This window comes from Natator depressus, chromosome 5 (assembly GCF_965152275.1).
Source record: "Natator depressus isolate rNatDep1 chromosome 5, rNatDep2.hap1, whole genome shotgun sequence".
Classification (NCBI taxonomy): Eukaryota; Metazoa; Chordata; order Testudines; family Cheloniidae; genus Natator; species Natator depressus.
The window spans coordinates 74,383,062-74,396,215 of NC_134238.1; the positions used below are offsets into that span (position 1 = coordinate 74,383,062).

General features: G+C 43.0%; 1 protein-coding gene across 2 annotated transcripts in view; it reads left to right on the forward strand.

The window, feature by feature from the left end:
• TNFAIP8 (TNF alpha induced protein 8) overlaps positions 1 to 13,154 on the forward strand; it is a 103,888-nt gene that overhangs the window by 62,492 nt on the left and 28,242 nt on the right. Inside the window, exon 1 of one of the 2 annotated variants that reach the window (XM_074953009.1) lies at positions 12,807 to 12,918. The exons of the other annotated variant lie outside the window; for it this stretch is intronic. Coding sequence (XP_074809110.1) covers positions 12,888 to 12,918 — 31 coding nt within the window. The 5' untranslated portion in view covers positions 12,807 to 12,887. Of the gene's footprint in view, positions 1 to 12,806; positions 12,919 to 13,154 lie in introns of those variants that run through there. 2 annotated transcript variants of the gene reach the window in all.

Here is a 13,154-nt window from a genome sequence, read left to right on the forward strand (position 1 = left end):
TTTGAATCAGTAAAAAGAAAAGGAGTACTTGTGGCACCTTAGAGACTAACCAATTTATTTGAGCATGAGCTTTCGTGAGCTACAGCTCACTTCATCGGATGCATACTGTTACCAGCAGGAGAGTGAGTTTGTGTGTGTGTGGTTTTTTTGGGGGGGGGCGGGGGAAATGGGGGGTGAGAAAACCTGTATTTGTGCTGGAAATGGCCCACCTTGATTTTCATGCACGTTGTAAGGAGAGTGGTCACTTTGGATAGGCTATTACCAGTAGGAGAGTGAGTTTGTGTGTGTGGTTTTTGGAGGGGGGTGAGAGGGTGAGAGAACCTGGATTTGTGCAGGAAATGGCCCACCTTGATTATTGTACACATTGTGAAGAGAGTGGTCACTTTGGATGGGCTATTACCAGCAGGAGAGTGAGTTTGTGGGGAGGGGGGGCGGAGGGTGAGAGAACCTGGATTTGTGCTGGAAATGGCCCAACTTGATGATCACTTTAGATAAGCTATTACCAGCAGGAGAGTGGGGTGGGAGGAGGTATTGTTTCATGGTCTCTGTGTATATAATGTCTTCTGCAGTTTCCACAGTATGCATCCGATGAAGTGAGCTGTAGCTCACGAAAGCTCATGCTCAAATAAATTGGTTAGTCTCTAAGGTGTCACAAGTCCTCCTTTTCTTTTTGCGAATACAGACTAACACGGCTGTTACTCTGAAACCTGTCATTTTGAATCAGTGTGTACTTACAGATGACGAACATATGAATCTTACTGCTACATGGTCTGCTACAGCCAAAGCAATAAGAGATGCCATTTGCACTTGAGTATTTGAGCTGCACAGTGAGTACACTGTGTGTTAATGGGATTGCATAGCACTTTTGGAGTATTGTGCATGGTGCATTGAGGCTGTTGCCTTGTATTCAAATGTAGAGTTTAGGCAAGCATTAAAGATTTCCTTTTAATTCAACTGTATTGAAATTTATTGACGCTAAAAGAGTAAGCATATCAGCTGCTGTAACTTGTTGAAAGTATGTGCAAGCATAAGACGCACATAATACATGAACAATATAAAACATTAGTGTATCCATCTCTTTCTGGCACACTGGATTAAGTATAGAATGAAGCTGTTACTGCTGATGCTATAGTGATCCATGCTTAATTGACTGGCTCCCCCAGGAATTGTTCTGTGTATTTCGATAATAGTAATGTGGATTTGACTCTATGGGGCTACTGATTCCTGGGGTTTCACACCCATGATGCATGGCCTTGAACAGTCTATGAAACATGTTCCTGTGAAATTCCATGTCTCACTTCTTTATCTCACAGTCATGGCACAGATACTCTGCAGCACGTTCTTCTCCAGATCCAGCTTTTCTGATAGTCTGGAACATTCCTTATGAATCTATCTTATCAAGTTTCAGAGTAACAGCCGTGTTAGTCTGTATTCGCTAGAAGAAAAGGAGGACTTGTGGCACCTTAGAGACTAACCAATTTATTTGAGCATGAGCTTTCATGAGCTACAGCTCACTTCATCGGATGCATACTGTGGAAACTGCAGAAGACATTATATACACAGAGACCATGAAACAATACCTCCTCCCACCCCACTCTCCTGCTGGTAATAGCTTATCTAAAGTGATCATCAAGATGGGCCATTTCCAGCACAAATCCAGGTTTTCTCACCTCCCCCCCTTTCCAAAAAACACACACACACAAACTCACTCTCCTGCTGGTAATAGCTCATCCAAACTGACCACTCTCCTTACAATGTGTATGATGATCAAGGTGGGCCATTTCCAGCACAAATCCAGGTTTTCTCACCCCCCCCCCACACACACACAAACTCACTCAGCAGGAGAGTGAGTTGGGGGGGGGGTGAGAAAACCTGGATTTGTGCTGGAAATGGCCCATCTTGATGATCACTTTAGATAAGCTATTACCAGCAGGAGAGTGGGGTGGGAGGAGGTATTGTTTCATGGTCTCTGTGTATATAATGTCTTCTGCAGTTTCCACAGTATGCATCCGATGAAGTGAGCTGTAGCTCACGAAAGCTCATGCTCAAATAAATTGGTTAGTCTCTAAGGTGTCACAAGTACTCCTTTTCTTTTCTCTTATCAAGCCGTCCCTGGTCCTGTCACATTGCCCTCAAATTCAGGATTCTTTTACTGACATTGAGAGGTCTCCTAGTTGCCAGGCCATTCCTTGACAAGTCTATGACTTTTGCACTTGCTCCTGACAGGCAAAGGACTAAATGTTGATGAGTGCCCTTGAATTCATGCAATTCTGTTCTGTCTGTGCAGCAGCAAGTAAAAAGTAACAATTTTTATCTCAAAAGAATTCTATTTCCTTTGTATTTTCATTCTGCCATCAAACATCTCTGAGATCTTTTCTAAAGGAGCTATCGCAAGAGAAGGAATGGTGAGTTAATTTTACCTTCCAATGACCGAAAACATTTTTTGAGGGGAAGGGAGAGATGTCTGGAGCCATTTACTGGAAGACATAGCAGTTGTGGTGATTATATTGCACACTTTTCAGGCTGCTGCCACCTTACAGGATGATGTGCTGCTTCAGATTCCAGAACAGAAGAAAGACCAATAAACTATTCCAGGCTGAGTCGTCAAGGAAATCTTTCTGTGACTTGTGATATAGCAGCTAAGTGCCTGGATAGGAATTGCAAATTACAATGGCAACAGAGAGAGGCTTGCATTACCAAGGAATCTTTGAGACCACCTGGCATTTCTAATGAATGAAAAATTATATTTTATTACTCATTAGGAACAGATCAAAATCAGATCAGTATTAAACCAGTTTCTGCACCAAGTAGCAGGGTATTTTAATGTGCAGCTGGTTTGGGATGGTAGTGATTGGCTTTAAACATAGCTTAATGGCAACTTACATTTTGGCTGGGATATGGCCACAAACCCTTTAGCTCTTTTATACAAATACTTTTTCATTTTATTAAAAAAACAAACATTACGCATTCAGCTGCTGTAAGATGAATGCAGGGGCAGGGAGATAAATGAGCTTGATGGCCCTACATGCACCCTCAGCTGAAGCCAAAGCTACAATAATAGACTAAGAACCCACTCATTATTTTGTAATATCCTTCATTATAACAAAGATGTCCCCATCATCTTATTGATCTGAGATATTAAGTACTCCTTTCCTAGCTTCTGTCCATTCAGTGGGTCCTACTCTCTTATTGCTGGCTGTCCATGGCACTGGGTGGGTCTTGTCTTCGCAGACATCCAAATTCTGAGCCTACACTCATCTCAACTCCATGGATGAATCTATGCAGAAATGGGGCTCTTTGCTCTTGTGGGTCCTCAGGATGCAGTCCAGTTCATGGTAAAATTGACTCTTGGGCAGCACCGGAGTTCTTACTCTTATCCCTGACTTTCTGGTAGCTCACCTTGGAACACTATATTTTGCATTGATGTCGAGTCCATTCAATACTGTGGTTGGCCTTTGTACAATTCAGAGTGTTTCTTTGCACTGCTGAAGTCATGGGTTTTGCTCATTTTGGCTCAAAGATGCACCTAAATTATCAGGTGTTCGTTCATATGACCACATAGCTGCAGTCTGAAACACAGGCATCTTAGGGCCATTGTTGTTTCAAACACAGGAGATGAGCAAGCTTAGAGAAATTCGAAACAGTGTGTGATTGTGGATCCTGAGCAGAGGACTATGAAGGGAGACCACTTCTAACCAGGGGGTAGATGACAAGATAGTACATAGGAATGGGTGCACGGTGGGGTTATGGGATTATGGGTGGCCTTGGCTGCACATTTTCACTGCATTAACCTTGTGGTAGCAACACACATCAGAAGCTACCTCACAAGCTGGCCTATAGCTCAGAATATAGCGCCTGCTGTGCCACGTGGCACTGAAAGCCCGTGGTGGGTATATAAGCACATACTATGTTACGTGGGGGAAAACAGGGTTGAGCATTGAGGTTAGCATGCAGTGAAGACCAGGGCGGGCTAGGACTGTAGTCTTTCACGCATCTGTCAGTCTTGGTGTGTTGCTTTAACCCCACTGATGTTCTGGTACAGTCGGTTTGTCGAGCAAACCTTGATCAGCTGAAAACAGCTGGTTGGTTTATGTTTGTTAAGACTGATAGTGTAGATTGCAATTTGTTCCAAGGTTGTTCTTAATAGATAATGTGCTGTAAAAAACTGATGTTATATAAAAATATCATCCTTTTCCCGGTAAGATGATTCTAGTCATAGTCTGCACTGGAAACACTAATATTCCTGACAACAGGCAAACCTGAGCAGGGTCTGGATTATCTTGATAAACTTTCAAACATAAATTTTCCATTAGAAGATAATAAAAGCAAATGGAAATCAGGGTAGAATTTGACAGTAGCAGGAGCAGATGGGTTACTGTGTCCAGAGGCTTTCTGGTTGCAGACCCATTTAAACCGTTCTAAGACAGTTGCACAACTAATCAAAATTCCTCTTTGATAGCATAAAAAAATGACACCCAAACCACAAAACTGCCTAAAGGCTGAACAAAAGCTGGTATTTTTTCATTGCACTCATGTCTGTAGGACAAAGCAGCAGTCATCTTTTGCAACCAAAAGAAGTACAGTAACATAATTACATGTTGTGTTCCTCTACCCCGGGGTTAGGAAGAAAAATTAAAATAGCTTCTAGGACTGTCAAATGATTTTTTAAAAAGTAATTGAGATTTAAAAAATCATGATTAATCGCAGTTTTAATCACCCTGTTAAACGATAACAAAATACTGTTTGTTTAAATATTTTTGGATGTTTTCTAAAATTTTCAAATATATTGATTTCAGTTACAACACAGAATTCAAAGGGTACAGTGCTCACTTTATATTTTTATTACAAATATTTGTGCTGCAAAAAAGATGAAGGAAATAGTATTTTTCAATTCACCTCATACAAGTATCGTAGTGCAATCTCTTTATTGTGAAAGTGCAATTTACAAATGAAGAATTATTACTTTTTTATATAACTGTACTCAAAAACAAAACAATGTAGGACTTTAGAGCTTACAAGTCCACTCAATCCTACTTCTTCTTCAGACAAGCACTAAGACAAACAAGTTTGTTTACATTTACGGGAGATAATGCTGCCCGCTTCTTATTTACAATGTCAGCAGAAAGTGAGAACAGGCGTTCCTATGGCATTGTTGTAACCTGGTTGCAAGGTACTTACGTGCCAGATATGCTCAGCATTTGTATGCCCCTTCATGGTTTGACCACCATTCCAGAATACATGCTGTAGGGTTAGTTTTGGATTGTTATGTTTTAGTATAGAAGGAGCTTTGAGAGTGGCGGGAGAGTTTGCTCTGTTCCTTGGGGTCTGATAAGAGTCCCTTTTCGAGGCAGAATTGCTCTCTGGGAATTAAGTCTTGGTGTTGAGCTGTGATTCCGAAAAGAATGGATTGCCTGTATGCTGTTTGACCATCTCCTTTCAGGATTGGTATATGTATAAATAAAGCAAGTTATACTTATAGTATTACCCAGACTCTGTCACTGATTTCCCCTCCACTGGGAAGCTGACCTGCAAAGCCCTGTATATTTGCAACAACTCAGCAGAGGGTTGACACTAGTCAAAAGAAGGGGGCATGGGCAGCGCTTGAATTCCCAACTGGGGGAGGCTAGCCCCAAGCCCCGTCCCTTCTGCCCCACCTCTTCCCCCCACCCCCATGCCAGAGTTCCCCCACCACAGCCTGGAGCGCCCCCAGTGCTAGTGCCCCCAGCCCTGGAGTGCTGGGAGGGAGGGCGGACGTCACCAGCCCCAGCCCTACTTGGGGTCATGGCACAGGAACAGGGGAACTGGCAGGAGGGGATCTGGGGGTGGAGGGTGGGCAGGGCCATGCCTGGCTGTTTGGGGAGGCACAGCCTCCCCCAGCCTATGATACCTGCCACCCATGGAAGGAGGCAACAACGTTTATTTCCTTACCTCTTTTCTTGTAAGTTAGTTCCTCCATTCCCCTACTAACTATTTGTTGCTTTCCTGAACTGCTTCCAGTTAATCAAAATCTTTCTGGAAATATGGTGCCCAGAATTGAATGTAATAATCTGGGAACATAAATGCATGCTGGCTGCTTTGAGTAAGGTATGGTACCTGAGAGAAATCTGAGGTCTGTCATAGAAAATCTAGGGCAAACAAGTGCATGCATAATAGAGAGAGTGTATGAAGCAAGACATGTGGGTGAAAGAAACAGCAGAATTGGTGTCCTACATCGAACAAAGTGGAAAATATTAACTAAGGTTTTATTTTAAAAATCAAAAAAACCTTACCTTGCTCATGGAGATTTGGTAAGATTTCAGTTAGTGGGAAGTAAAAGTACGTCTAGCTACATCTGCTGCCACTGGTGTTTCTTACATGGTAGCTGTTCACAAATATAAATAATGTTTTCATATGAGGCTTTAGTTTTCTGGTTCAAGTCAATTAACTGCACGAGCCCATTTCAGCAGGTGGTGAGCTGTTCATTGGTAACATGTAAAAATGGAGCTAACTTATCTGATTAGTTACTTATATGGTTCTTATCAAGGTAGTGTCTGAGGTATTTAAATAGAAATATCAATATACAACCTCTCTTTCTTCCTTCCCATTGTGTAGGACATTGGTTCCCAAACTTGTTCTGCCGCTTGTGCGGGGAAAGCCCCGGCGGGCCGGTTTGTTTACCTGCCGCGTCCGCAGGTTCGGCCGATCGCAGCTCTCAGTGGCCGCGGTTCGCTGCTCCAGGCCAATGGGAGCCTCTGGAAGCGGAGCAGGCTGAGGGACGTACTGGCCGCTGCTTCCAGTAGCTCCCATTGGCCTGGAGCAGTCAACTGTGGCCACTGGGAGCCGCGATCAGCCGAACCTGCGGACGCGGCAGGTAAACAGCCCGGCCCGCCAGGGGCTTTCCCTGCACAAGCAGCGGAACAAGTTTGGGAACCACTAGTGTAGGAGAAACAGGGGTGTGGGTGTGAGAGACAGAGAGAGAAAGAGAAAGATAAGTTTTATATTTAGATTTGAAAGTAAATAGGATTGACCACAGAACTATCTCTTGTGGGAGTAAGCATTGTAATCTAGGTCCGGATAGAAATAAGCGTTTTTAGAGGTAAGTACGTTTCTACAACCTACAATCAAAAGGATTGAATCATAGAATCATAGAATATCAGGGTTGGAAGGGACCTCAGGAGGTCATCTAGTCCAACCCCCTGCTCAAAGCAGGACCAATCCCCAATTAAATCATCCCAGCCACAGCTTTGTCAAGCCTGACCGTAAAAACTTCAAAGGAAGGAGATTCTACCACCTCCCTAGATAACGCATTCCAGTGTTTTACCACCCTCCTAGTGAAAAAGTTTTTCCTAATATCCAACCTAAACCTCCCCCACTGCAACTTGAGACCATTACTCCTTGTCCTGTCATCTTCTACCACTGAGAATAGTCTAGAACCATCCTCTTTGGAACCACCTCTCAGGTAGTTGAAAGCAGCTGTCAAATCCCCCCTCATTCTTCTCTTCTGCAGACTAAACAATCCCAGTTCCCTCAGCCTCTCCTCATAAGTCATGTGTTCCAGACCCCTAATCATTTTTGTTGCCCTTCGCTGGACTCTCTCCAATTTATCCACATCTTTCTTGTAGCGTGGGGCCCAAAACTGGACACAGTACTCCAGATGAGGCCACACCAATGTCGAATAGAGGGGAACGATCACGTCCCTCGATCTGCTCGCTATGCCCCTACTTATACATCCCAAAATGCCATTGGCCTTCTTGGCAACAAGGGCACACTGTTGACTCGTATCCAGCTTCTCGTCCACTGTCACCCCTAGGTCCCTTTCCACAGAACTGCTGCCTAGCCATTCGGTCCCTAGTCTGTAGCGGTGCATTGGATTCTTCCATCCTAAGTGCAGGACCCTGCACTTATCCTTGTTGAACCTCATCAGATTTCTTTTGGCCCAATCCTCCAATTTGTCTAGGTCCCTCTGTATCCTATCCCTACCTGCCACCGTATCTACCACTCCTCCTAGTTTAGTATCATCCGCAAATTTGCTAAGAGTGCAATCCACACCATCCTCCAGATCATTTATGAAGATATTGAACAAAACCGGCCCCAGGACTGACCCTTGAGGCACTCCACTTGATACCGGCTGCCAACTAGACATGGAGCCATTGATCACTACCCGTTGAGCCCGACAATCTAGCCAACTTTCTACCCACCTTATAGTGCATTCATCCAGCCCATACTTCTTTAACTTGCTGACAAGAATACTGTGGGAGACCGTGTCGAAAGCTTTGCTAAAGTCAAGAAACAATACATCCACTGCTTTCCCTTCATCCACAGAACCAGTAATCTCATCATAGAAGGCATTGCTCTTGTCTTGTCTTCTGTTGACAGCCACAGTAAGACAAACACTCGGCCCTGAAGGCAGCAGCACAGTTGACGAAGGACTAGTCTACAGTGGCTGAATTCGCTGCTCTTCTCTTGGTGGGCTTGATTCTGTAGATTTTTTTTTCCATTCATTTGAGCTATATGGGGGGAATGGGGTTAGACACGAGTATCTAATGAGGAAATACTTATGTAAACAGAGGAGTCTTAAGTTGTGCTCTAAGAGGCAAAATGTGAGTGAAACCTGATTTTTTGCAGAAGAGATTTCTGCAGCTGTGTATCCTTCACCAAGAATGCCTCATCCGTAGCTTGGGTAAACTTGGACTCTTGGGTCCCAACAGCTGTTGTTTCCAGCATTCTTGAAATGGTGTGGAGTGAGATGTGTCCCTTCAGGCCATCATCAACCACTGAAGGTTTTTACTCGATGGAGAAACACTATACTATACAGAGGACCACTGTCTACTCTGCACCCCATCTGTCCTCCAGCTTCATAACATATTGAGTGATTCTGTAATCAGTGTCTATTAAATGCTGTATAATTCTAAGGGTTATGCCACATAGTTTAGGTCTAAGTCTCCTAAGGGAATTCTCTCCTGCCCCTGAGAGGAAAACCAGTCCAGTAGCCTTTTTTAAAGGTGATATTACAGGGTTTTTGAAGTCATGCATTTGAGAGAATTACTCACTGACTTTCAAGATGATCTGTTTTATAAAGATTGTGGGGTTTTTTTCTTCCCGAGGGAAGGATGTGAAACTATAGTGCACCAGCTTTCCATGCAATAACTTGCCGTTTGTACACTGGTATAGCTAGTGGAGGGCCTGAAGTACAGCTTGACATACTAAACTTTTCAAGTAGTAGTGCATCAAGCCACATTCTGAGACTTTCACTGCACAGTAGCAGTGTCCACGTGGAAAGTTAGTGCGCAGCAAGCTGTTGCACTGTAGATTCACACCTGGCTTGCTGCACAGTAACTTAGTTTAGTCTGAAAAGCACCTGTAAAAATGGTTTTGTAGTTCTGTTACTTTGAATCTTAATCATTCCATATCAGACTTATTCAGTTGGCAGTTAAAACTACCGGACTTGTTTCCTCAGTCTGGGATCTGAAAGTCAAGCTGGACTCTTTCTCACTCTCACATCATCACCAGTGACTGTCTGCAAGCCAAATGTTGCCTTGGTTTTATCTGTGCAATTGCATTGTCCGAAAATTGCCCTCTCCTGTTCTATATAGGTTCTTTACACCACACTCTGTAGTGCCTTACATTTCCTGAAGAACTCTGTAAGCTCAAAAGCTTGTCTCTTTCACCAACAGACGTTGGTCCAATAAAAGATATCTGCCTTCTAGTACTGCATGAAGCAAAACTGTCATGTGTTGTTTCTTCTCTCATCCTCTCCTAATGGGGGGAGCATGTGTACTGGAGTGTCATGGCTTGGTAAGGCTTTAGGGTTTTTTAACATATACGTGCTTGTTAGAGAAGGCCAGGTCAAAGAAATGTAGCTTGCACTTGGAGCCAAAGGTGGTGAGGTGTGTGACAGTCCTCAGTTCTTGGAGTTCATTTCATAGTCTTGGACAGGCCCAAGAAGGTTCTGTGTCCTGCACAGGTGAATTTTATCTTTGTCGAGCTTCATTGTGCCAGGGGAGCATAGTTGTTGATCATAGGCTTTATCCTAGAGCTTTAGGTGGTCTTTTAGATATCCTGAGCCGGGGCCATGAAGCACCTTGAAGATAAGGACCAAGTCCTTGAACTTGATTCAGAATTCTATGGGAAACCTACAGAGAGAGTGGAGGGCAGGTTTGATGTGCTTGTGGTTGCCTGTGTTGCAGCTTTCTGTGCTAGTTGGAGTTTCCTAAGCACTGAAGGCTTCATGTCCAGGTATATCACAATGTGGATTGCAGTTGAGAGGTAAAGAATTTCCTTTACTGGGTTTGCACAGCTGTTATTCGGGGAGGGGGCAGAATTTGAAAACATTGGTGGCCCGGCCATTGGGATTTACTGTTTAACTATTCTGCACAAGATGATGCATAAGTCAGAAAAGAATCTAGCTCAGGATCCTAATGCTGTTTTGGGTCTGTACGGTGGACAGAAGTGAAAAGTTGAAAAACTTTTATCACTTACTCAAGTCTCAACTGTGGCCCTGTAAACACAGAAGGCAAATATCCTGAGGAAGGAGATGCTGTTTAAGTTCAGTTTGAGTCAGAGACAGCATTTTTAACAATCTGTCATTTTTTTGTTTTTCTTGAATGCCCTAGAATAGTTCTGAAGGCCTCTAAAACCACTTTAGAGAAGTGACTTATGCATTTTAGAACTTCAGAGAATTCTACAACTCTGTAAAGTTTATCAACAAGAATTATTCCTCTGGTCTGTGGGGAAGTGGGGACTAGTAGGCTTCTGTTGTGTAAATTTACTCATGGAAAGCCCTTGCATGCCATCTCAAATTATGGGCTGGATGTTCATCCTCCTAGAAATTCTGCCTTTAGTTAAAGGGCCCCAAGGGCTATGGCTATTGATCTTGTCTAACACTTCAGTAATTCCTGCCTCTTCTATAGTCTCTGCATTTTTTAGTGGGTTGTTGATTGCTATCCAGTCATTCCAGACTAGTGCATAGGGAGCAGGGGAGTGCAGAAAGAGTAACTTCTCACTTGAAAATGTGGCTTCTTCAGCCAGTGCTGTGCTGTAGCTTTTTCTCTAGGATGGCCTCTGATATCATTTGGTGAGACTTCTCCTTTTCCCCGCTGAACTGTGCCAGCAGTGAAGACCATGGAACGTATCTTAGTTTCCTTAGGGAGCGACTTAGGAGCCCCACTAGCGGAGGCCAATATGGAGTGGTGGTTGTTACAGATAAATAATTATATTTCAGTAACACTTAGAAGCCCCTGCGAAGACACAGGCCCCATTGTAGTCAATGTACAAACATGTAGTAAGAGACAGGCTCTGCTCTGAAGATCTTACATTCTAAATAGTTCAGACAGAAAATGTTCTAGATGGGAAACTGAGGCACCGAGATATTAAGTGATTTGGTCACAAAAGTCTGAGGCACAGCCAGGAGTTAAACGTAGATTTCAAGTTCCAGTTCATTAACTGTAAGACCATCCTTTCTCCTGAATGTGTTCCCGTAAGTTTGAATGGATGTCATGGAGTATTAGATTTTATGGTGCTCCATGTTTTTGTTCTGAAGGCACACTTTTAAATGGAGACCACCAAATCAGTGACTTGGGTCTCCAACCTTGGGGGTTTCCTGACTGCAGCTTGAAAGATACTTTATTTAGTCAGCCTTCAGTGACCTGAGCACTTATTGTTTATAGCACCTTTTATCCAAAGCACTTAACATGTGTATGTAAAGCTTCTCAACACCTCTGGGAGGTATTCTGCTCACCCAGAAGTTGTCTGTGTCTGAGCTGGGAATGCAAACCTGGATTCTGAGCTCGAGATGTTGCCTCTGCTTTTATACTTAGGTCATAACTTTTCTACTAGGTATTGTTCTTTAGCCTATGCACTGTACTAAACCTATATATCAAAGAAACTAATAGAAAAATGTTCCTTTGCTCCACAGAGATAAGTTTAAATGTAGTCTATGTCAGCAATAAATATAGAGTCCTCCCATTAATTACCTTCATTGCTTTTGAACCTACTCTGTGTGCTCTGGTCACAACATCTACTGTGTATGAGCAGTCTGGGGATACTGGAAAAGATGTACATTACATTCTATTGCTATGCTGCAGAAAATGTTGGGAGTGGGCCTTTAAAAGTTATGATATGTGGATGTATATGGGGGCATGTAGTATAAAGACAAATGGAAATAATAATAGGAAACAAACTCCCCCATGAAAAATCTCAGCTGAATTGCTTCTTTGAGGATCTGTTCTATAGTACCACATTTTCAACATGGAGGAGGGAAAAAAGTAAAATAATCTGTTTATGAAACCTTAGTTTAAACAAACAAGTAAAGCTGCCATTTTTCCTCCTTGAAGTACTTTAAATCTTACTGCCTTCCAGTGTTAACCAGTCCAATTTCAAATATCTTAGAACTAATTCCAAGTAACATGTAGTGGTGAAAAGTGCAATTTAGGTTTTAAAAAAATGGTTTCATTTGGAGCTTGTAGCAAGTTGCCTGAGGCCCCTTCTGCTTGTCAATCACTGTCATAAAATGTTCGTTACCACTCAGTGCTGCTTTTGACTTAATGATATTTGCCTCACTTCTGCTCTCTCTCATACACATTCCGCGTGCTGTAACAAGTAAAACTCCACCCTTTCTGAAGTCTAAAAGACATGGGGGGTAAAGGGGGGATGGATGGATGGAGTAAAATGTATAAACTGCAACTAACTGCTGGGAAATGAGTTTCTGCAAGGTGCTGCTTCCCAGACAGTTGCTTGTGTGCAGTTCAGAAAGGGGCGGAATCCTTTGCACATAGCTGAGTGCTGATTTGTTGAATTCACAGACTTTTTCCCCTCATAATCCCACCCACCCTTTTTTTGAGAAGTTGACTTGCTGCTTCTCAAAGAGCACGTCAGCTGTAATCTGGCCTCCAGTGAGTTACACTGACACCATGAGCTCAGAAGCTGATGAATCCAAGGAAGGTATGGTTTTAACTTTTTCAAAGGCCTTCATTTAAAAATATAGTGCAGTTAGGGTCTTCTTCAGGGCTGCTTTTGGCAGCCACAACAGAAAATGAATAAGAGTTTCGCTCATTTTAGCGTTGAACCATTCATAAGGGAGGGGGAAAATACTTTGGCAGAATCATCTAAGGACTGCTTTTTAGATTTTACTAGAATCAAAACAACCGCAGTCTTGATTCCAAAGACGTCTGCTTATT